Source organism: Pempheris klunzingeri, chromosome 21, assembly GCF_042242105.1.
Source record: "Pempheris klunzingeri isolate RE-2024b chromosome 21, fPemKlu1.hap1, whole genome shotgun sequence".
Lineage (NCBI taxonomy): Eukaryota > Metazoa > Chordata > Actinopteri > Acropomatiformes > Pempheridae > Pempheris > Pempheris klunzingeri.
The window spans coordinates 8,064,756-8,087,086 of NC_092032.1; the positions used below are offsets into that span (position 1 = coordinate 8,064,756).

The 22,331-nt window shown below is 41.3% G+C and overlaps 1 protein-coding gene across 1 annotated transcript in view; it reads right to left on the bottom strand.

Moving 5' to 3' along the window:
- The window catches only part of ofcc1 (orofacial cleft 1 candidate 1), a 77,882-nt gene that overhangs the window by 27,809 nt on the left and 27,742 nt on the right, over positions 1 to 22,331 (bottom strand). Inside the window, exons 17-19 of the mRNA XM_070853337.1 lie at positions 16,596 to 16,687; positions 14,658 to 14,803; positions 2,075 to 2,326 (exon numbers count right to left, since the gene is read on the bottom strand). Of these exons, the coding sequence (XP_070709438.1) occupies positions 2,075 to 2,326; positions 14,658 to 14,803; positions 16,596 to 16,687 (490 nt within the window). The remainder of the gene's footprint in view (positions 1 to 2,074; positions 2,327 to 14,657; positions 14,804 to 16,595; positions 16,688 to 22,331) is intronic.

The window sequence follows — 22,331 nt, forward strand, 5'->3', positions numbered from 1 at the left end:
TCTTTCCCCCCTACTGTAAGTTAGACTCCCCATTTACAGCAAGCCTCATGAGATTCTTAATCTTCCCATCAGTCAGGAGGAGGTAGAGCCAGTGGTGGGAGAGGAGAGGTCCAGTTTTTTGCTCATTAATTTCCATCTGATTTGCTCCAAGAGTCAAGCGTCTCTCAGATTCTGTCCATTAATCTGACAGTGGAGGTCCATTGGTGTTTTATCTGAGGCAAATCTCCCAACACACAGATTCAATCCTCCAAAAGTCCCTTTAGAGCGCACAGTGACCGGTGCAGACAGGGGACTTTAATGTTGTTTTTTAACACTCTAGGCTTTATTTTCCAGATAAATTGCACTGTAAAATCTCATTCCAAGAATGACAGGGGAATATTTCATTTATAGTGAAACCTGATATTATACAATGAAACGTTCCACTTCAATAAACAGTAACATTTTGACATTGGCAGCATTGCTAAATATCAGCAATTGATGGTTGCAGCATCATTCCATATTAAATACAACTTGGTTTCTCTTCAAATGTGATATTGTATGGGAACTTCATTTGTATGCTTTTAGAATATGAAGTGCCATTGTCAGGAAATGTGGATTTTGATCGTTAGTGGAAAGAAATGATGTACATTTCCTCAAGTACTGTGCTTTAGTAAAACTTGTTCTTTATGAGCATTTTATTTTATGCTACTTAATTCTTCTACTCCATGACATTTCAGAGAGACACTTTCATATTCATTTTGACAGTGGTGAATAATGAAAACTTGCACATTTACTTTTCAGAAAAGTAAAGATTTGTGCAAAAGTATTTTAGACTGTTATATTACTAATGTTACTTGAGTCAGTGTATAAAAAAACAAACGAGAAAACCAAGAAAGGAAGAAAAGAGAGCTCATAGGTGGCTGAAGGAACATTTGGACCAGAAACGCCGGTGCTCCTGGGCACACTTTGCTGTCTGCTGATGTCAGAGGGTGGATTATGGGGAAGGAGGAGGCAAAGAGAGTCAGAAGAAAAAAGAGAGTGAGATAAAAACGAGGCGGGAGGTAGGCCTGTCATCACACTAGCCACTCTGACTGTCACTTGGTCTCTCTCGCTCTCTCTCTCTCTCTCTCTCTCTCTCTCTCTCTCGCTCTCTCTCTCTCTCTCTCTCTCACTGGGCACCACCAGCTCTGGCCAGTGCATGGAGAGAGAAATGCTCGGAGGGAGAGCAGCAGATTCGGACATGTGGAAGTTGTCATCCGACGTTGACCCCCTCTGTTTTCACATTTTTGTTTTTTCACCTCCCATCCACCCCCTCAGTCCATCCTCTTTTTTTTTTTTTATTCAGCCACATTTTTTTCTCTCTCTGTGCCTTCCTCTATCACTTTCCATGATTTAGCGCATGATGTTTGCACCCCCATGCTATTGTAATAAAAACCTGCTTGTATGCATGTTTGCAGCCAGCTTGTTTTATTGTGATGAATTAAATCAGCTCCATATGCCATTGAGTTGCGATTTACCAGTTCTGTGGTATCTTATTGCTGTTTATTATCAATGCTGTGTACCAAATAATAACAATAAATTCCTTCCAAATAATGTAGCCTTTTGGGACTTGAAGCTGTGTGGTGAAATCAACAAACTCCCCCAGCAATGGTTTGTTAATATTGAGAGAGTCTTGTTAAAATGTTAATGGGGGGATTCCAAACAGATGATTTGGGCGTATCCAGTGTGTGTGTGTGTGTGTGTGTGTGCGTGTGTGCATGCATGCTTGCCAACACACACACTCAGACACATCGAACATCATCATTCCTCTGCTCCTCACCCCCCCACACACCCCCACCCCCCTCCCACACATCTCATTTTACCACAACTGTACTTAGCATGTGTGTGTCTGTTGTGCTGTGTTGCCCCTGTGCTTCAGTAATCTATGTATGTATCTGGCCTTCATGTAAAGGGAGATTTGTCAGCAGCGATGTATGTGCCCAAAAAGTGTCTATGTAGTTCTCCTCTGTGTGTGTGGATGTGTATCCATTCGCTCCCCCCCGCCCATGCATGTGTGTGTGTGCGTACAGGGTGATATCAAAGGAAGCAAACTCACTTGTTGACAGGAACTGCAATGGCCTGGAGGTAGAGCCACTGGCTGCAGTAATGCAGGTAGAGCCTCACAAACCACATCAAAGCCAGCAGCAGCATAATGAGGCCGAGCTGCCTAACGGAGCCACGCCAGCCACTATGCGGCTGTTGTTGCCACGGCAACGGCAGGCCCAGCTCGGACGGCAGCATGCGGAGGGCCAGGCGGGCTCGGTCGGACAGGCGTGAGGGGCAGGACTCAGATCCAGTCAGTGCTGATCTGTTGGACAGAATAAGACACCCCCATACATGTCAGCTCAACATTTTTCCATTACTTTGTCTTTTCTTCTTCTAATAATAATACTTATTCAAATACCTTTTTAATCAGAATAATTGTAATAATAACACGTCATCTGTTAACTGACAAATGCCTTATTTGATATGGATATAATGTGATATTTTACATTACATTTTAAGCTAAATGGCTTGAGCACAGGGTGAGTGTCAGTAAGGATTATTTAAATAGCAACATGTAGGCTGTATTGACATTAATCAGACCTGAACAGAGTTACCACACTAGATCTAATGACCTTGTTTTTTTGTTTCACAATGCAAACACTTCCTTTTCTGGCTATTATATACAGGATTCACATGCATCATAGGTAGGGAAATGTAGTATTCAAATTGACACACACATGCACACAAATGTACTCTCACACACACAAGCACACACAGACAGATAGGAATCCCTTCCAGCAGTGCTCAGCTTCCCTCAGCACCTCTGCCTCCTCTGTGCCGCCCTTTGTCAGGCCTGCTCAACTATTCCCTTTCATATAGGGGGCACAGATGGAACAGAGGAGTGGAGAGTGTGGTAGGAAAAGATGATGTTTGTAATACCTTCGTTTTTATGGCTTTATTATGTTATATATGGTCTTTGTGTAACCAAGTATCAGAATATGTAGTCAGTTGTTCTAATGTATGTAGTACAGGAAAGGAAAAATCGAAATCTGTTACAATGGGCTGGTAATAGCCTAGCATAAACAAACATCGTCCACACCATATATGGAACTGCACAGTGTGTTTGTGTGTGTGTGTGTGTGTGTGTGTGTGTGTGTGTGTGTGTGTATGTGTGTGTATAGAAAATGAGTGTGCATAGTTAAATGCGTAGACATCCACTTATTATAGCTTGAACATGTCAACACATGCAGACAGTGATGACCCCTATCGTCTGGCTGACAGTAATTAGGCCAAGGCTAAAGTAGGTGTACACAGTAGAGCTATGGTTAGCATCACAGAGTGTGACTTGAGGCCTTTGCCTGTGGACATCCCTGTGTCTCACCACGGTGTCCCAGAACACAGTTGGAATTCACTTTGTAGTGTGTATCTTGGGAAAATGGTACACTGCCTAAAGACGAAAAACACAAAAAACAGAATCAATTGTATTACCCCCCTACCCACCCCCCACACCAAATAATTAAGCTAGACTTACATCAAAATGCAGCATTGTGTTTTTTCCTGCTCATATTGCTGTTGAAATATGAACCGTCACACCGTAGCATTTAAAAAAAAAAAAAAAAAAAAGAGAGATCATCTTTGCAGTTCCTGTGAGGTGGGTACACTCTCTAAAGTGTTACATTATTTGAAGTTATCAAGTTCCTTGGTGGGTGCACAAAAGAGCAGTGGTGTAGCGTACAGTACACGTGGGAGAACTCGAGATTCTTTCAGAAAACGCTCAGTCATCAGTTTGGGCTGATAAATATTAATAGCTTGGCTGAAATACAGTCGAGCAGAGAGGATAAACATCTGTCATGGAAGTCAGTTACCGGTCAGTTCTGCGGCTGAGATTTTAAACTACAGCACGCATTCAAGTGCTGTACTGCATATATATATATATATAATGTATATATCCTATATATAGTGTATATATCCTGTGTGAGGTCAGCAAAGTGCTATACATACCAGATAATGTATGCAACAAGGATGTATGGATTGTATTGCTTTCTCATGAAATGTAAATTAAATCTATCTAAGTCTACTACTATTAATGTTACATGAAAATAGCAGTAAAAAGAGCAAACTGTCAGCTTTTTATAATGGGGTGCCACAGCCTCCATACTAATGACCGACACTGACAATGAAGATAACTTTACATTCACTACCCTGAATCTTTAGAATAAATGACTACACGGAGCAAAGAAGCCATACATGACACTTTAGATTTACAGGAGATATTGCCAAAACGTCGGCTTTTCAGGTCACTGCAACAAAAACGCAAGCTCTGCTGTGACTGTGTGATGTTGAAAAGTGTGCAGTTCCAGTGTCAAGTGTGTTATACATGAGATTTTGAAGTGTAATGCAACCAGAAAGATGATCATGTGCGAGCAAATGTGTGTCTCTGCCTCTCTATTATGATTTTGACAATTCTGTTCCGAGCTTTATCCTCACTTGCTCGACTGTGTGCTATAAAACTGCTTTCCGCATGTCTGCAAAAGTGGAATTACAGAGTAGACAAAAAAGCAGTGTGTCACAGACACAGGCAAGATGCTACCCTGTCAAGTGACATTAAAGCAAAACAGCAAATACAACCTGACGCCCATCTTTCATATAATGAAGATATTGATGATGCATGAAAGAGGAATATTTTTAGATGTCTTCGTGCGGCGGCCTTTTCCAAACGAAACTGGTAACATGATGTGAAATCTGTTATCACCACTGAATTGATTTCATTATGGCACCTCCAATTACAAAAGTACAATAGAGAAAAAGAGAGAAAGGCAGGGGGTGGAGGTGTGGGCTTTTTTATCTCGCAGGAACGAAGGATGTTTCATTCCAATATCACAGCTTGTCCCTTGAACGACTGATAGCATGTGGCGTAGCGGCCCGTAGATGAAGCTAACCATTGCAACAGGCACTGGCACATAATGCTATGTTTTAATTGTAGTTTCTGTGATTCTGTGAAATCTGGGCCAGAAGCTGTTCCCTCATTATCTTACTTTTGATATGTTTGTTGTTCATTCCCATGTCATCAAAGCACATTGCAAAAGGACTCATCATCCTTCTTAAATCTTGCCACAGAGTGCCAAGGCCTGTAAATCAGACTTATCTGTCAACTGTTGCAGCAAGAACCATCTCCTGGACTAGTTTTCCCAGGCTGTGTCCCTTAATGTTGTGCAGCATGACAACAAACGGGAGCCGTGCTCTTGAAAATAACGCAAAGTGAATAGCAAGTACAGACAAGTATTAAACCTTTAAGACGGCATGGGTAATGAGAGATGGAGGAGCGGAGGGAGGAGAGGAGTACAGTGGGGTGTTACATTTTAAATAGAAGATTTATGGTTAGAAGGCTCCAGGGCCGAGGAGAGTGAAGGTAACCCTCAGAATCCCTCTGCATCGCCCTGATGGCTTAAACCCTCCAGTCTAAGGCCACTTTAAGTATTGGACTTATCCCTTTATTTTCAGGATTAAGTTATTTTCTGTCACTTTCTTATTTGGGCCACCGGCATTGTTTATAAATGCACAAAAACCACACATCTTTTCCCATAGTCGAAGAATAGTTTGCTGTTGGGGAAATAGAGAAAGCAAAGATACAGTGTGAAAATAGACTTAAAAGATTGACAGATAACGTGATTGTTTTCTTAGTAGCCCAGCTGCACAAGTGTTGTGGTGATTATGGAAGTGTGATTATCTTAGGTGTCAAGAGATAGGACTGAAGATACCACATCTTTGTTTACATCTCATTTTTGAAGAATGCTGATAATGCATTTGTTTTGGATTGTGACAGTATCTGTCATCTGTCCTCTGTGGGTTACACAACCAGGTCCTTTCTAAGGCACTGAATTTTGATGTATATTACAAAGGATGCTTGTGGTAGTGTGATGGAAACATACCATATTGCTGCTAAAATGTTATATCAACTAGCAAGGAAACAGACATTACAAGGGGGGAAAAGGTCTAATATTTGCATAAATAGCCTATAGGATCAATCCACATTCAGTAGTTCACAGGTTAGCTAGTGATGCACCTTATGATGATGCCTTTGTCAAAACACTGCAAGAATCCAACACACACACGCTTATTGTACACGTACACACACAGTGAATGACCTTTACACTGCTGTTAGCAATTTCCAAAGACAATTTAGCATTTCTACTGTCTAGAGTAATTTTCATTATGAATATTTGTGTTTAAATAATGTATATCCATATTTCAAATTCAGTGCACCCTATGCTGTATGTATTTCCATACATTTACAGATATTAAATGCAGTGTACAAGGTCCTATTTAAGGACAATGTGTATTTCTGTTAACTCTGTGTTGCATAAACATGAACAAACATGTCTGCCAAACTGAATTTACATCATGCCCAGATGCTACAGTAGAAACATTAAGCTTTAACTGCCTATTTATTGCATTTACGCAGAAGCACACAGGTTTCGTAATGACTGGCATATAAGCAGGGCTTTGTGCAGGTGGGGCAAATATAAAGCAGGAAGCTATGAAACCTCACAAAGTGGAAAACACAAAGAAACCTGCTCCCACAAGATGTATTAAATGATAATCATTGGTTACTAAGCTGGTATCATTTTCCAAAGCACCTTGAATGTGTGTGTGTGTGTGTGTGTGTGTGTGTGCATAAAAACAAGTTGAATAGCGCAGCACTAAATGCCTGCAAGGCTTTCAGATAATTGAGTCATTTTTATATCATCTTGAGAGAAGTTTTATTTATACTGAAAAAAAATCACAAAAAATACAAATATGTGTTTCAGATTTAACTTTATATTGCCTCTTTTTCACTCACTCTCTCCCATCTTTTTTTTTTATTTTTATTTTATTTGCTCCAAGAACAATTACCTTACCATTTGGGGGCTTTATAAGCACAGCTTTTTACAGAGACCCTGGCAAAGCGGGAATACACATAAATGAATTTCATTGACAAAATGGGAGCACAGTGGCAGGTATTTGGGGTGTAGTTAAAAGAGAATTATGGAATAGTGACTCAGCTGCAGAACTGGAGTCCATCATCATATAATTAAAATAGTATAACGATGCACCACCAAATTATCAGAATTATTTGCAGCTGACAGGGAGTGGAGGAGAGCATAATCAAAAGCAGTGAAAGAAAATATGTTCCACTTAATTAGGAATCCTTGTTTGACTAATAGTTGGCTGCTCACTTTTATAATGCTAGGGAGGTTCTCACATGCAGGCAAGCATGTAAGGCAACGGAAACGGCCACAAGTGTTCTGTGCTGCTGATGAGCTTGCAGTGGATGAGATTCTACGCTGACACAGAATCACAAGCTGACAGAAATTTTGCATTGGTGATTATATCAGATCGGCAACCAAAACTCCTGTTTGGGTTTGTGAATTCTCAAAGATGAGGTTAATTGTTCCGTTATAGTAACTTCCTTCAGTCTCAGTTAGTTGCCTGGCAACCTCGGGCGAAGGCAATACAGAAAGTACTGTGTCCGGCCAACAGTCCACTAATAAATCAGCTTTGGAGTTGCTGGTGGGATGATTTTGTTATCTATGGCCAATGTTGTGCTAGCTGTTTCCTGCCTTTATGCTAAGCTAAGCTAACCAGATGCCGACTGTAGCTTCATATATACTGTCTTTGTATGAGAGTGGTATTGATCTTCTCATCTGACTCTCGGCAGGAAAGTTAATAAGTATTTCCCAACATCTCAACCCATTCATTTAACACACTATAAACACATAAACGATTTCATTGTGTGGCATCAAGCCAAGATCCCAACCCATTCTGATTCTGACACCATGAAAAAGTGCACTTTTCCAATGTCATGGTAATGTGGTTAAAAGATGATCAATGTTCAATACATTCTCACATTATCACAGTGATGTATTTGTGTATTTCTCCAATACAATACATGTACTTTGTTTAATGGCAGACCTCTAAAGCCACAAGCCAAAGGACCATTCAAAAACTCTAATTTGATATGGGAGCTTTGTTACTCAGTGGCTAAGCCAATCCATCCTGCAAAAATGTGTTTTGTCCTCCCCACACACCTTGGAATAGTTTATATGTATACATGAGGTAGCCGTTTCATTGCCATGCAACATGTGGCGTTTTTATGGAGCGCCTGACTTAGCACGAGAGGGGATTAAACATGGAAATGGCAGGTCCCTTGGTGCGCTATAAACTAGGGTGGAAACATTTCAAATGCAGATGCACCTGGGAACAACAAACACAGAGGGACTTCCCAGGCCCTTGTTACACACTCAGCTACCACAACTACCATCACAGTCCCAAACAATGAAGAACAGGTTGTTTCTCAGGGAGTGCAGTAAGGAAATACTCAAAACATGGTGCCAGTGGATGTGTAATACATTGAATGATTAATGCAGGACAAATAAGAAATGTTCTATCTCCATTCATCAATTTGGGTGAGGCGTACAGGGAGGAGTGCTGTGGAGGCTGAGTATGGGCCTCCAGAGAGTTACATCAGTATTTAAATGGATTTCACTTCTCTGACCTTGCCTCATAACTGCAGGACATTGTCACCAGAGAGATAGAGACAGAGAGAGAGAATGAGGAGAGGATGGAGAGAGAAAGATGGAGAAAATTAGAAGCAGAGAAAGTGAGATAAAGACAGAATTAACGAGAGAGAGAGAGTGAGAGGAAGGGAAATAATTATGAGCCAGAGAGACTATGTTTAATATGTGTGTATGTAGAGAGCAATTAAGTGGGTGATGGACAAAGGAAAAAAAAACATTTTCTGGGCTAAGACATGACCTGAAATGCCACCCTGCATCACTCACACACTCAGCATCTGTAGCTCTCAATTCACACTCTCTTTTTCTACTTCTTAAGCTGTCGTTGCAGGATGACATGGGGCTCTTAAAACTATTGTTTCTACATGAAACAACAGGTCATTTATTCATACGTATAGGTAGATTCTTAATTTCTACAATCACACTGTTCACTTGTCACTTGGCATATTTGGAATGTTATTATAATAGTAGTAATACCGCTGCAGCACTTTGATGCAAAATGTATCAACAAAAGTATTTCTGATGAATCTGGAAAAAACACCATATATGGGCTGTGTGTGCTAGTGTGTTTTTGTACATGTCATCTCGAATAAGTATGCCCCCAAACAAAGGGTCAGGGTTGGGGTGGAAAGGAAATGTAAACTGTGTCAGTGTAATTATCGATCGAGCATTCTCTGGTTCTAAACTGGCTATGGCTAAAATAGGTGCTGATGACATCATGCTCATACGTAGGCCTGCACACACACACAAATGTGAATCAAATTGTGATTACATCGACATCTACAGCTTGTCAGGTATATTATTAGAGCTGCCTGTCAGTGATGTTTTCCTAAAAGTTCATATTTATTTGCACAGGGCACAGTGCATTAGTGCATGTTTGTGCTACAGTGCATTAGCTAACATGTATCTGCATGTAGAAATCCATTTTTAAATTCTTGGGGTGTTGTTTGTTGATTTTTGCCATCTTTTCTAGATATTTATGTCAGACTGGGGAACAAGTGATTACAGATGAAAAAAGAAGAGCGTGAGGGAAGTGTCACCTCTGGCTTAGCTCACACACACACACACACACACACACACACACACACACACAAACACAATCCTTCATGCACAAATCACACGCAATCACTCATATGCTCTCACATATAGCTCCTGTCAGATTTTTTTTTTTCTCTATCTGAATCCCTCCTGCCTCTCTTCTCTTTTACATGTCTGTGGGAAACAGATTCATTTGACCCAGACCACCAATGGGACCACAGTCAGCTCTGACTGACACCCACATCACTGCAGATTAACCAATCATATTGCAACATTTGCCTGTCAGGGAGCTGACAGCTCTGATTTCCATAAAGGAAGCAGCACGTTGATTGTGTATGTGTGCCTGTGAGATCCAAAGTGACCAAGGGCACGTCTGGCCGCAGAAAACCCTAACATGTGCACTCGGGCTGCGGTAGCCAGGGGCCTCTCTTTCACACATGCATGCACGCACTTGTGCACGCACACACGCAGACACATTCCTACCCTCTCAGCACAGGAAAGAGCCCTGGAAAGCACTGGAGACCCAGGGGTGAAAAGCACTGCCATCTCCACCCACCTCTCCTACCAGCATTACATCAGAATTGATTGACCCTTGCACTTAGTTGTGATTCGGCGCTGCAGTATGCAGAGGATTGACATCCTGAAACTAGCTGTTATTTCAGGTGGTTTTCTCTCTTTCTCTGTCTGTTACTGCTGGCTGATCTCTCAGTCTCTCCATGATAGTTAATAGTTCTTTAGCAAAGGAATGACACTGCAGGGTGCATGTTGTGAGTGTTTTTATGCACAGAATCCTGTGTATATAGTACCATAGACTACTGCAGATGAGCAGCCTAGAACAATGTAACTGTACTCTTTACTGCTAATCTTACACTTGAGCATGTAAACAGACTCAAACAGATGGAGGGCACAGAAAGATGGAGAGACAGAGACACACAGTGAGTGAGTGCTCTGATAGGCGCGGTTGGGGGAAACGGGCGGAGAGGATTGTTGGTCCCCAACGAGGCGAGCTAACTGGGGGAAATTAGGTCAGTGTGTTCCCTCTGACTCCACAACAAGAACAGGCTGTGCGTGTGCGTGTGTGTTTTGTCAGTGCACCTACAGTGCCATACTGCACCACTATAGTAACATACTGTGCAGGTCTGTGCATGTTGTGTGTGTGTGTGTGTGTGTGTGTGTGTGTGTTTGTGTGTCTGTGGACGCTGCCCGCCACACCTTGGCATGTGAGTGAATGTGCTACCAAAGATGGGGCCTGATTTTAACACAGGTGATAATTATTTCCACCTCAACTGCCTCAACAGCATGAATCCAGACTGAATAACAGTGTTTGATAACTGGCTCTAAACCTAAATGCTAAAACTGTATTTATTTTGACTCATCGCTCATCTAATTGAAACAGAAAACTAGGATGTAACTAATCATAACATCATAACCAGTAACAAAATAGTTCTGAATATGAAAAAAAAACGAATAAAGGTTAAGTGACATTTATCCCCAAATGGCCATACAGTCTTTTGGAATAAAAGCTTTGGGGACAGATGGAGTCAGTTCTGCAGTCATTTGGCCTCGGGAGGATGTGGATGCTCTTCTGCTCTACCTCCCTCCCAGCTTTGTCTTAACTCTGTCTCTCTCTCTTCATGTCTCCTGATCAGGACAAGTCACACATACTATAATTGATATGAGATTTAGGGGGTATATTTCAATGTAATTAGAATCTTGATAATTGGACTAATTAGATCTAATTGCTATGTGAGAATGACTTTGATTAAAACAGGTTTCTCTCCTCAAAACCAGAGTTGGAAAAAAAAAATAGTTGGTTGACATTGATGAGACACAATGCTAGAGCTAATTGACAATAATCATTGATGCAGGAAAATCAAAAATTGTAAAAGTAACTACGTAGGAGGAATTGTTTTCCTACAAATAAACAATAGCTTTTAAGTGTAAGTATTTGTTTGGATATTGGATATTTTGTTGGATGCACGTGATTCTCTTAAAATATAAAATGTGATGAAGTTCCTAAGCTTAAATGGAAGCTAGCAACAGTGACTTATCACTGTGCTGAGTCCAGTAAAGTACAGCCAAAGTACCCTCTAAGGTGTAAAATTAATTCAGTCTGAGTATGTTTACCTTTTCTAGAAGTTGTTGCCGCACCATCCAAAAGCATTAAATTGGGCCTATCGAATTACAACAGCCGTATTGAATCAGGTGCTTTGATTTTGCCCAGTGCTATTCTATGAGAAAAAAGGTGGTTAAGATTACACTTGTAGACATCAAATAAGCTGGAAGGTCGGCAGGAGTCTTTCATGCATGTTCAAACAGATAGGAGCAGCATAGGAACTCAAAAAAAAAAAGGAGAATCATTCCTGGCTTGTTTTCATAGTCTTTTTCATTTGCCCAGAATTGACTTGCAACTGTCAATACTTGCAGTAAAAGGTGCACTGTGTTGTCTTTGAAATTGTTAATTATGGTTTACGGTTATTATGATTCCATATACCATGTAGGCTTTTTTTTTTCCCTTCTTTTTTTGAGGGAGTAGATATTCCTTTGAAGGTTATCAGCCAAGTTTGAATAATTCCAAAAAGAACATAATCAAATTACTAACTCCTCCAGAGAACAGCTGATCTGGACAAAAACTTTTGATATAAAATTCAATAAACTGCATAAAATGATGACACCTAAACAGCCTCCAGAAGACGTATTTGTAAGTAGTTCAGCTAGTCTGATAATCTTTTGAAAAAGCAAAATAGGTGTTACAGATACATAAAATACATTATTATACATTGTACCAACTATTATATAACTGACATCTTGATGTCATTAGATGACTTCTTATTAACTATTGTCATACCTGAAACAATATTATTTGCTCCTAACATAAAGTTAAACTTTAAGTCACAGCTGCAGTCACAGCCTTCACTGTACATACATGAAATGTACTTTTGTTATAAGTGCTGTATGGGTTCTGTATATACAGTACTGTGTTTAATATATTCACATTTATTTCCTTGGTGAATAAAGTGTGGCATTCGGGAAATGATTGCATGTTAAAGATTTTGTGTGACTCTCAGACCATCCTAACTGGATCTTACTGTTTCTAAGTGTTTGCTTAATAATGCATGAGCATCTGATTTGCACATTTGTGTCGGGACGCCCTATAAAAATCTCAATGAGCTCAGTCTCTTGTGGCTCAATAGATGGCAGTAATATCCCTCAATCACTGCAGTATGAATCCTCATCCCACATAAAATACATGTGTACACAGACACTGGAGCGTGCACATACTGTACTGTACACAGACACAGTCAAGAAATGATTTACGCATGAACTCAAACACACTCGCATGCACATGCACACATGCGCGCGTACACACACACACACACACACACACACACACACACACACACACAAACAGAACTTTCATCATGCCAGAAGAGATGGAGATGACATCATTATGGCAAATAAAATGTAAAAAATGTAAACAATCCCTTTCGTCTGCATCTCTGTCAATCCTCAGGTGATGTAGAGAAGCCTAGAAGTCAAACAGCACAGTGGGGGAGATGGGTGAGGGCTTGACTTTGAGACTGCAGTGTCTTTAACTTCATTGTGAAAGCCAACACTGGCACCGACTCTTTCTAATGCTCTGATTAAGCAAGGGCAAAAAAGCAGCCTTTAGCCCAGAGATACTGTAATGTGTGTGCTTGTAAAGATGAAATCAATAGCAGCAGCACCTTCACAGGGCATCAGGGAACCGCTAGGGCTCCAACTCAATACAATCCGTACCTATAACTGACAGAAATGTCTCATCTCACGGAACCCGGCAACTGCTCAGAGGTAAAAAGCAGCACTATGAATAATCGTGAAAACCATTTAATTGTGTCCCTTTGTGTGCAGCCTGCCTGGGTTCTGTGTTCGTTTTGTATTCGCTCTCCCTCAAGATAGTCCCTGTGTCGTCATTTGTTGGCAGGATACGCTGGTAATCATTTGAATTCCCCCAGTATGTTCAGAAGATGTCAGGGAGTAGTCTCTGATCTTGTTTAATATGTGACCAGCAGCTATAAATTACCAACTCCCAGAAATGAGGAAACATGGGTACTTTTAAATCTCCAGGGAGAGCTCTCTTTCTGTCTCTTTCACACACATACACACTCTCTCTCTGTCTCTCTCCCTCTCTCTCCCCCCTAGTGTAGTAGTGTGTGTGGTAATCCCCTCCCCTTAATTTAGTTGACGTTCAAATAAAAACAAATACCTGTGACTTTTTTGTTGAAATAAGCAATTTTGCTTTTAGCCTATTTCGATGCTTCATGGGCATACAGTGCTGCACCTTGTGTCTTTTAACACATTTGGCCAAGGTGTTTGAAATTCTGTGCTTCCTGCTTTGTTTATACATCATACATCCCCGTTTTCTCATTAAAATCAAATGCTGTAAGCCACGTTGAAAAGGAAAACACTTTTTTTTTTTTTTCCAAGCCTCCTTTGTTGCATTGTGTTGTGCAGAGGAGCAGGAAACAAATAAACCACATAGTGACATAATGGGTATAGGTTGAGCAATGTTTGCTTTGGCTACAAGCCCAAGCCGTTTTTTTTAATTTTTGCATGATTATAGACATTTGAGTCCACATTCATTCAAATGCAGAAAAGCTGAAATTTGATGGAGGCACAGGACACACCGAAGAATTTCAGCCCTTATGGACGGTAGAATTTCCCATGCTTTCTAACAAAGTTCTCATACAGTGTGACTTTTTTTTCCAGGACAGGTTAGGTTATGAGACTTAACCTGTGACTTGTATATTTCAACAAATCACAATTGAGCTGCACGACATTAAAGCCGTAGCAGATTCAAACTCCATTTAGTTAGGATTTCCCTTGAAAGACATGCGACTACTGTATCTGTATCTGTACAGGAGGTGTTCTAGGCACATTTGGATGTCAGTGTCTGTCTGGTTGATGGCGTGCACATCACTGTCTGTGAGGCGCAGAAAACCAGTTGTCACCCACGTTCTCCTTTTTTTTCATGTTTGAATTTTGCAAGGCTGAGGCAGGATAATGAGTGGTGAGACTTACTGTAGGGAGAATGTATACTCCTCCATCTCATCCTTGGAGAGGTTCTCCATTGAAGGCTGCATCTTCTGTTTGTCTGCCTGCCGAGGCGGTGCGCTGCTGCCGCTCATGCTGGGGCCACAGCTATTTGTCTTCTTGATTGGCTTCTTCTGTGAGGAGCAGAAATCGGGGAGAACACATGCGGATGTCATTTGTAATCAAAGCAGGAAACAGGCCTCTGAATTTATCTTGGGGGATGCACACGGTGACAGTGACAGCGTGCATGGCACTTTGGAGCCTCTCCTATATCTCAACCGCGCCTCAATTGACACGAGACAAGAATGACGGCAAAATCGCATACGGCACGCCATCATTCAAGTTGAGTTCATTTGGGGAACATGCGTACAGTGACGGTGGTGTTAAATATGTGATATTTGAGCAGCTGGCACTGTTTTTTTTCCACACAAGTCGTTTACTGTCATCATCATAAACACAGTCAAATGGAGTTAGGAAGTGAGGTTTTAAATATTTCACCAAGGTACTTGGGAGCAGATATTATTTGTTAAGCCGCCAACATGTTAACGGCTTGCTTTCCCTGGCCCTGTCAGCCCTGCCTGTGTTGCCCTTGGGTGGGCTTAGTGCCTTTCTGCTTGAAGTTGTGAAATACTCACTGATGTATGTTAATGAGATCCACAGTTGGAATGAGCAACCTCTCTCTTTCTTCCACCCCTCTCACTCTACCTCTCTCCATTTTATTTTTTCCTCTCCTCCACCTCTCTCTCTCTCTGTGTCTGTCTCTCCCTCTGAGATAAACTAGGCCCAGGAAGTAGTAAATGGGCAGGGCCCCATAAAAGCTCCATTCGTTTTCATAGGGCAATCTTTGCCAAAGCAAGCTTGGATTCCAGAGTGATGATCACAATAAAAAGGTGGAAAGGAGTGGGAAAGAAAGCAGAGAGAAAAAATGCAGGAGATATATAAACCGCAATGTTCTCCGGTGTCTCCCCACAATAAATTTAATGCAATACCTTAAGAGTAGATTCCGTATATAGCTGGATTCCTGCCCTGTGGGCAAAGTGGTCGCCTGGAGAAAATTCATTTTAATTAGGCCTGCACTGCAGGTTGAAGGGTTGAAATCTGATCCCTAGCGCTCCCAGGCTGGGGCAGGTTGGAGATCACTCCACTTAATCATTAGACAACCAGGTTCCACGCCACGACATTTGACAGAGTTAGCAAGGTTTTAAAGATAGGGCCAAGAGGAGAGGAAAAAAACATGGTCTACAGAGGCTGCAGAGAAATAAAACCTCATATCAACAAACTCATTTATTTAACAGGTCATCCCTGATTAATGGTGGTCTGAAGAGCCTCTTGTACATCAGTAGAAGGAGGTTAGTAAGAATAAAGACTTGGAGGGAGAGAGGAGAGAGAGAGAGGCAGGAGGGGAGGATGTCTACAGTGTATGTGTGTGACAGATGGAGGCTTGTTCATAGGCTTCTAACTACCTCAACAATAACATCACAACAACAAAAGGCCGCAGCGGAGGCACAATGGCAGGGGCGGACCGGGAGGCAGCAATGCCAGATCAGCACACAGAGTAATTTTGCAATTACCACTTCAAAGTATGGCAGGTAACATGCAGGCTTTGATTAATTTAGCTTAAGTCCTCTGTAGCACAGGAAGAGGCGTGTTTAGAGCGGCTTGGAGAAAAAAAAGGGAGGTCTGGCTGGCTTTGCTGATTTCACAGAATTTGAGCTGCTTTGGCTTGTCAAGCAGATCAAAACTGGCTTTGAAGGCTGAAAAATACCTGTTAGTGTGAAATGTATTTTGACAAATCTCAGATAATAAGCCGAGGAGGTGTGTGTAGGGGTGCAGAGAGGGGCGGGAAGGGAAGGGAAGGGAAAGGGGAAAGCGGAGAGGGTGCTCATTTCAAGGGTGGGAACACTTTCCCTTAAATCACAGTGTTACCTTGTAGTGAATCCCACCCTCTGCTTTCTCCCTGCATGGATCACTCTTCTCTGCTGTGTTTCCAGAAATGGCTCCCGAGGAGGAATTCTTCCCTGCATCCCAGAAAGAGAAGTAATGTGCAGTGAGTGTGACAAAGAAAGAGAGGTTTATGTTTGTTTTCTTTTGCAAACCACATCTGGCAATCATAATGAGGATCAAGGGTGGCAGAGTAATATTTATTCTAGAAAATCCAAATGATTAGGAGTTGTTAAAAGTACTAATGAACTATGCAAAAAAATCAATAATAGCCATTGACAAAATATGTAAAAAAAAAAAAATATCCATATTTTACATCATAAATTTGATACATCAGAATCTAATGTATTAAAAAATTGTAGGTATGTAAAGACACGTAAAAAAAATAATAACTGTCAAAATATGTTGTTTGCAGTACGCCAAGAAATCAAATCAAATACTCTTTGCCTTTCTCAACACACTGCAAGTGTTGCTCTTGTCTTGTTTTTCTACTCCTAGGCAGGTACTGAAGATGTTTTGGTATTCTATCTGGAGACTTACAAAAGCAACAAAGGCTGATTTTACTCTGTACAGAGAGAAGTAGGAGTGTTAACTTATGGAGCTCCCACTGCAGAGTCATCTCTGTCTCCCACAATCTCAGAGCTGAACCTTTCCAGCCTCAGCCCTCTAATGTATGCAATTAGAAATGATGAAAAATCGAAAAAGAAATTAAGTTTGGTTGTAATACATTTTCCCATTCTTCTCTTCTTTGCAAAATTACTTTTGAAGTATTTTTTCATCCTAACCTTCTTTTTTCTTTTCTCTCTCTATCTGTCTCTCTCTTTTTTTTTTTTTTTTTTTTTGCTGTAATTTAAATGGTAAGCCGCCAGATGTGTGTCTCATGCTTGAAGAGTCGGAGATCTGCATTATTTAGCATATTAACATTCACAGAATTTAAAAAAGGGTTCCTGCATTGCCTGGAGGTTGTAATTAAGTAAACCTTAGCTTGATACATGTAAAAATCTCACTATGTGAAACTTTTTTTCCCCCTGTGGAACCAGTCACATCTATATAATACATATGGAAACCTCTGCAATGATATAATTTTTCTCTTGCTGCGGGATTAAATATATCAGTAATAATAACTTAAATATAAGCAACACATCAAAAATCCTTCTGACAGCTAAAATGTACTTAAGTGGTAAGAAGAGTCTGCTCACTGCTATTTTTAAGGGAGTCTGAAATCAGATTTCATCCTAACACAGATGTAGTTTTTAATTACCAGCAATTGCTGGTAAACATTTGGAGCGCCTACAGTTACAAGGTAATAAGGTTAGATTTGTTTTATTATAGGGAGAGAATAATTTATTATTTTTCTACATTTCTATTACATTACATAACTGTATACTCAATTTTGTGTTAGTGTTGAGATTCCTACAATCTCACAACAGTGCACACATGAAGATATTTTTACACAAGATAGAAAATGAAACCTTATGTGACAAACATATAAAGATATACACTTTATATATACATTGTTTTAATAGTCTATTGCTAATATTCTTAGTAGAAGTGCACTTGAACAAATATTACATTACAGCAACGTGTGTGTGTGTGTGTGTGTGTGTGTTGCTGTGTAGACAGTCTGAAACAGAACAAACCGGACCATGGCCAGCTGCTTTGACACACACACACACACACACACACACACACACACCACCGTGGATTTGGATGCTTTCTTCGACTGCACAACAACACACGTACATACAAACACGCACACACACACACACACTCATTACACAAGGCCCCACTTGCTAATGTGCAGACACTGTTGAAGCAGAATGAGCGCGGAGGCAGCATCAACAGCTTCAACATCATCGACAGCTTCGACAGCTGAGGGCTACGTCTGTGAACTCGGAGCGCTGGAGCTGCCACAACTCCAGCCTCTCCGGGCACTCAAGGCCAACAACAAACTCCTTGTTATCCCCCTGCGCTCTGAGCTGTGTTAAGACCAGCACACACACACACACTCATTCAGTGCATGCACTGCATTGACGCACCCACACACACACACACACACAAAAAAACCATACAAAGATATTAATATGTAGACACTTGCATACATGCACAAACATTTTCCAGGGTAGAAATACAAATGAGTGTACCTCACAGCTGCATAACTCAACACACCTCTTTTCTAGCTTGCTTACACACAAAAAGAGGCCAAGGAAAGAGAAAAGCCCGAGGGCCGTAACACTGTTGAAACCCCATCACAGTGTTACCGGTGAGATGCAACCAGGCTGAGATGGCAGTTCTTGCTCACCTAGGCCCCTAATTGCCTGATGACTGGTCCAAAGTTACAGAGGGATCGAAGGTCAGTGACTCACGGATTACCCCTGAGTCCATGTCAGGATTTGTGTTAAAGTTGCTATGATACTGTGTGGACTTGGTGTCGCCTCACACAAGAGTTTATTTTCCTGTAATCCATTGCATTTTAATGACAATAACAGACACTGAGTGCATACTAATATGTACGTATTTATAAGCTGTTTTAAGACTTGTGCACTCTTACTGCTGAAGTCTGTTGCTCTTGAAAGTCAAATCTGACGTTATCGTATTCACTGAACCACACATGCAGAAAGCAGCATTTGTCTTATCATATGAAAACTGAATTTCGGTGTATTTTGGAGGCTAGACACTGTCACCTTTGGGTGTATTTGCCCCATACGCTCTGTGTGTGTCCGCCACATGCAGTCCTCTAGGCTTGTTTACCACACCCACTGTGAGGGTTTACATGTGTATCTCTGCAAACAGGCTTCAAAGGTTGAATCAAGTCATTTGGAATCCGGACATTGTTGAATTAATCGGAGGGATGCAGAGTGCGACTGATTGAGAGGGTATGATGTAACATTGTGGTTTCAAACTCTGATGACTGGGACCGGCCTGGAGGGGAGCGCATCCTGAAAGAGCAGGGCAGCGCTCCAAAGAAGACATTAGATGAGGAATCCTCGAAATCACCATCGGTGCTCAAGGGGATGGATGTTACGATGCATTTGTAAAAGAAAAAAGAAAAAATAACAAAAAAGGGAGAGAAACGAAGCAGTGATACAGTTATGGGAGAATCATCTGCGTGCTCATAGTGATCCACTAAAGGCAATCATGAAACAAGACGCTAATCTAATTAGTCGTTTGGGTTCAAACAAACCCAGAGTAACTGGATCATTCTCTTAATGTGAAAGGTCACTTAACCCAGTGTGCCTCTAGCTAATCTCTGCGTTAAAAAGCCAAATACTCTCCATTATGCTTGGAGAAAGTCAGCTGAGGTAATAGTTTTGCTTTTTATTAATATCTAATAGCAAGTGAATCTGAAACAGAAAAAACATCAATGCCTACACAATAGCACTTATAGTAATCTTCTTATTTTTTGATCAAAACTTGTCAGAGTTATTATCTTGGATTGGGATGTCAGGTTTTGTTCTGTAATAGACACCTCACTGCACACTGTGATTTTTCTACGGGGATTAATTAATTTAAGGCCTCAGGAATACAAACTTCCACTCTCACTGTCAAGCGCTGCTGTGTGTATGTTATCGCAATGACAAGAGGTCTCCATATACTTGTCCTGATTCTGAGACAAATGGGTAATGAGGAAAATCCTGGCGTCACATGCACAGAGAAAGCGATCTCCACACAGCACACATCAGAAACAGAGAGGCATGAAATGGGAAGGAAATGTCTGAAACCCGCCAGACGTGACAGAAGACTGAGGAATAGGGGATAATTTGTTCGTCTTCTCCTTGCTGAATTGGATTTCCATTTTTGGCTAGGTTAAAGTTGTCCGTCCAATATCTCCCTTCAACCTTGACGTAATCTCCCCATCTGAGTGCCATAATTCGCTCCAGAGGTAATGCAAAATGAACGGATCTGTATGCAAATGAGGCGCAGACGTCAGGTCGGCTTAGGGAATGGTGTGGATGAGGTGTTGTGCGGGACACCTTTTGATCCGCTATTTCACTTACGGATCAGGTTCACTTCCCAAGCAACCTCCTCACCTGGCTGCAAGAATGTGTGCACGCTGACGGCCATATCTGCGTGTGAGAGTGCAGCTGTGTGTGTTGAAGAGACCTGGTACCTTTTGCCTTGTGTGGCAGAACATAAATCTCCCATAGTGAGTGCCTCCTCCCTCCCTCCCTCCCTCCCTCTCTCTCTCTGGAAAGGCAGTCAGTTCGTTGGGGACACTTCCCTTGTGGGCGTTAGGATCTCTGTGGGGGGTCACAGGTCAGTTGGCGGAGGAAGCGACAAGCTGTGAAATGTAAAAGACCAATTTCTTCCACATGTTTCAGTGCTGGGAGAACACTGCCAAGCTGTCAGCCAGCATCACGTTTAAAATGGGCCAGGGTGCTACCCAGCAGACCTGTCACAACTCATTTGTAATTAAAAAGCCTGTGTGATGTTTAAAGCAGAGCACCCCAGAAACTTTTGAGGACTGTTAAATAAAGATGAGCTGTGCGTGCAAAAAAAAAAAAAGAAATGGAAAAAAGTGGGATGTATTAATAACAAAGAAACTAGCCAGTCGCCTTTGTAGTAGATCAATACCAAATGAGCCTGTATTTGATTCCTGACAACGGCCAGGATGTTGAACGACTTGAAGCTAGGTGGGAAACAAATAAAGTATGTTTTTAAGACGAGGAATTTGATCCTCAGTACTATTAACAGAATTCATTAGCCACCTCTAGATGTGCTTACAATCGTGGTACGACCTTGCCTGGACCTCCGGTCAAACAGGGCAACCACGTCAGAAGAGTTCATCAGTGTGCCAGTCCGTCACAAGACTCAAACATGGGATCATAATCATGTTCATACCTGGAAATGTTGTCTCAAATCAACCTGACCTGCGTGTCTGTGCACTGCAGGAGGAAACCAGAGAGCCAGGAGGAAAATCGTACAAATGTGTGGTGGTGGTGGGGGGGGGGGGGGGGGGCATGAAAGCTCCACACAGACAGACCCTTCTTGCTGTGAGGCAACACTAACCACTGAGCCACTGTGAAGTTGCTACAATAGTTCATTCGCTATCTAAAATCATTCCATTCTGTGTCCTAGTGCCTCTGGAGAAAAAGCGATATAAAATGAAGGAAATCAGATTACTTTTGAAACTTGATTATGAGAGTGGATAATGGGACAGACAACAACTTCAAGACGGTAATCAGAAATGTGTGATGGATGTCAGAAACAGAGCAAAACTGCTCTAGTGCATGAAGATTTTTTTACTGCATTATCACGTTAAAAAAGTGCAAAGCCAAAGACTCAGAGATTGCTGATATTTCTCAAACGCATTGTTTGATCATCTAACTGGCAAGAAAAGTTTAAGTCAAGTTTAAATGAGGTAGCAACCGCTGCTTATTTACAAAAAACAGTTTTTTTGAATAGCTTAACATCAGTATTATAAACAGTGTTCTGCGTGGCAGCTAACATTCACCATCATTTATTTTCAGCACAACAATAAAAGTAGAAACTTAAATGTGAATTTAACGATTGTAATCAAACTGCTGTCGTTTTATCAGTGTCTATAGTGCCCTCCATGTCATCCTACCGAAGAGGGTTTGTTTATTTATTCTGGTGGCGCTGATTATGTTACAAGCGTATTAGCGAGGTCTATCAGTGCTGTGCTTGCTGCTCAAACATTCGCCTGAACTAACACTAATGTTACAGTGTATCTGTTGGGTTTTTGCATAAAATCTAACT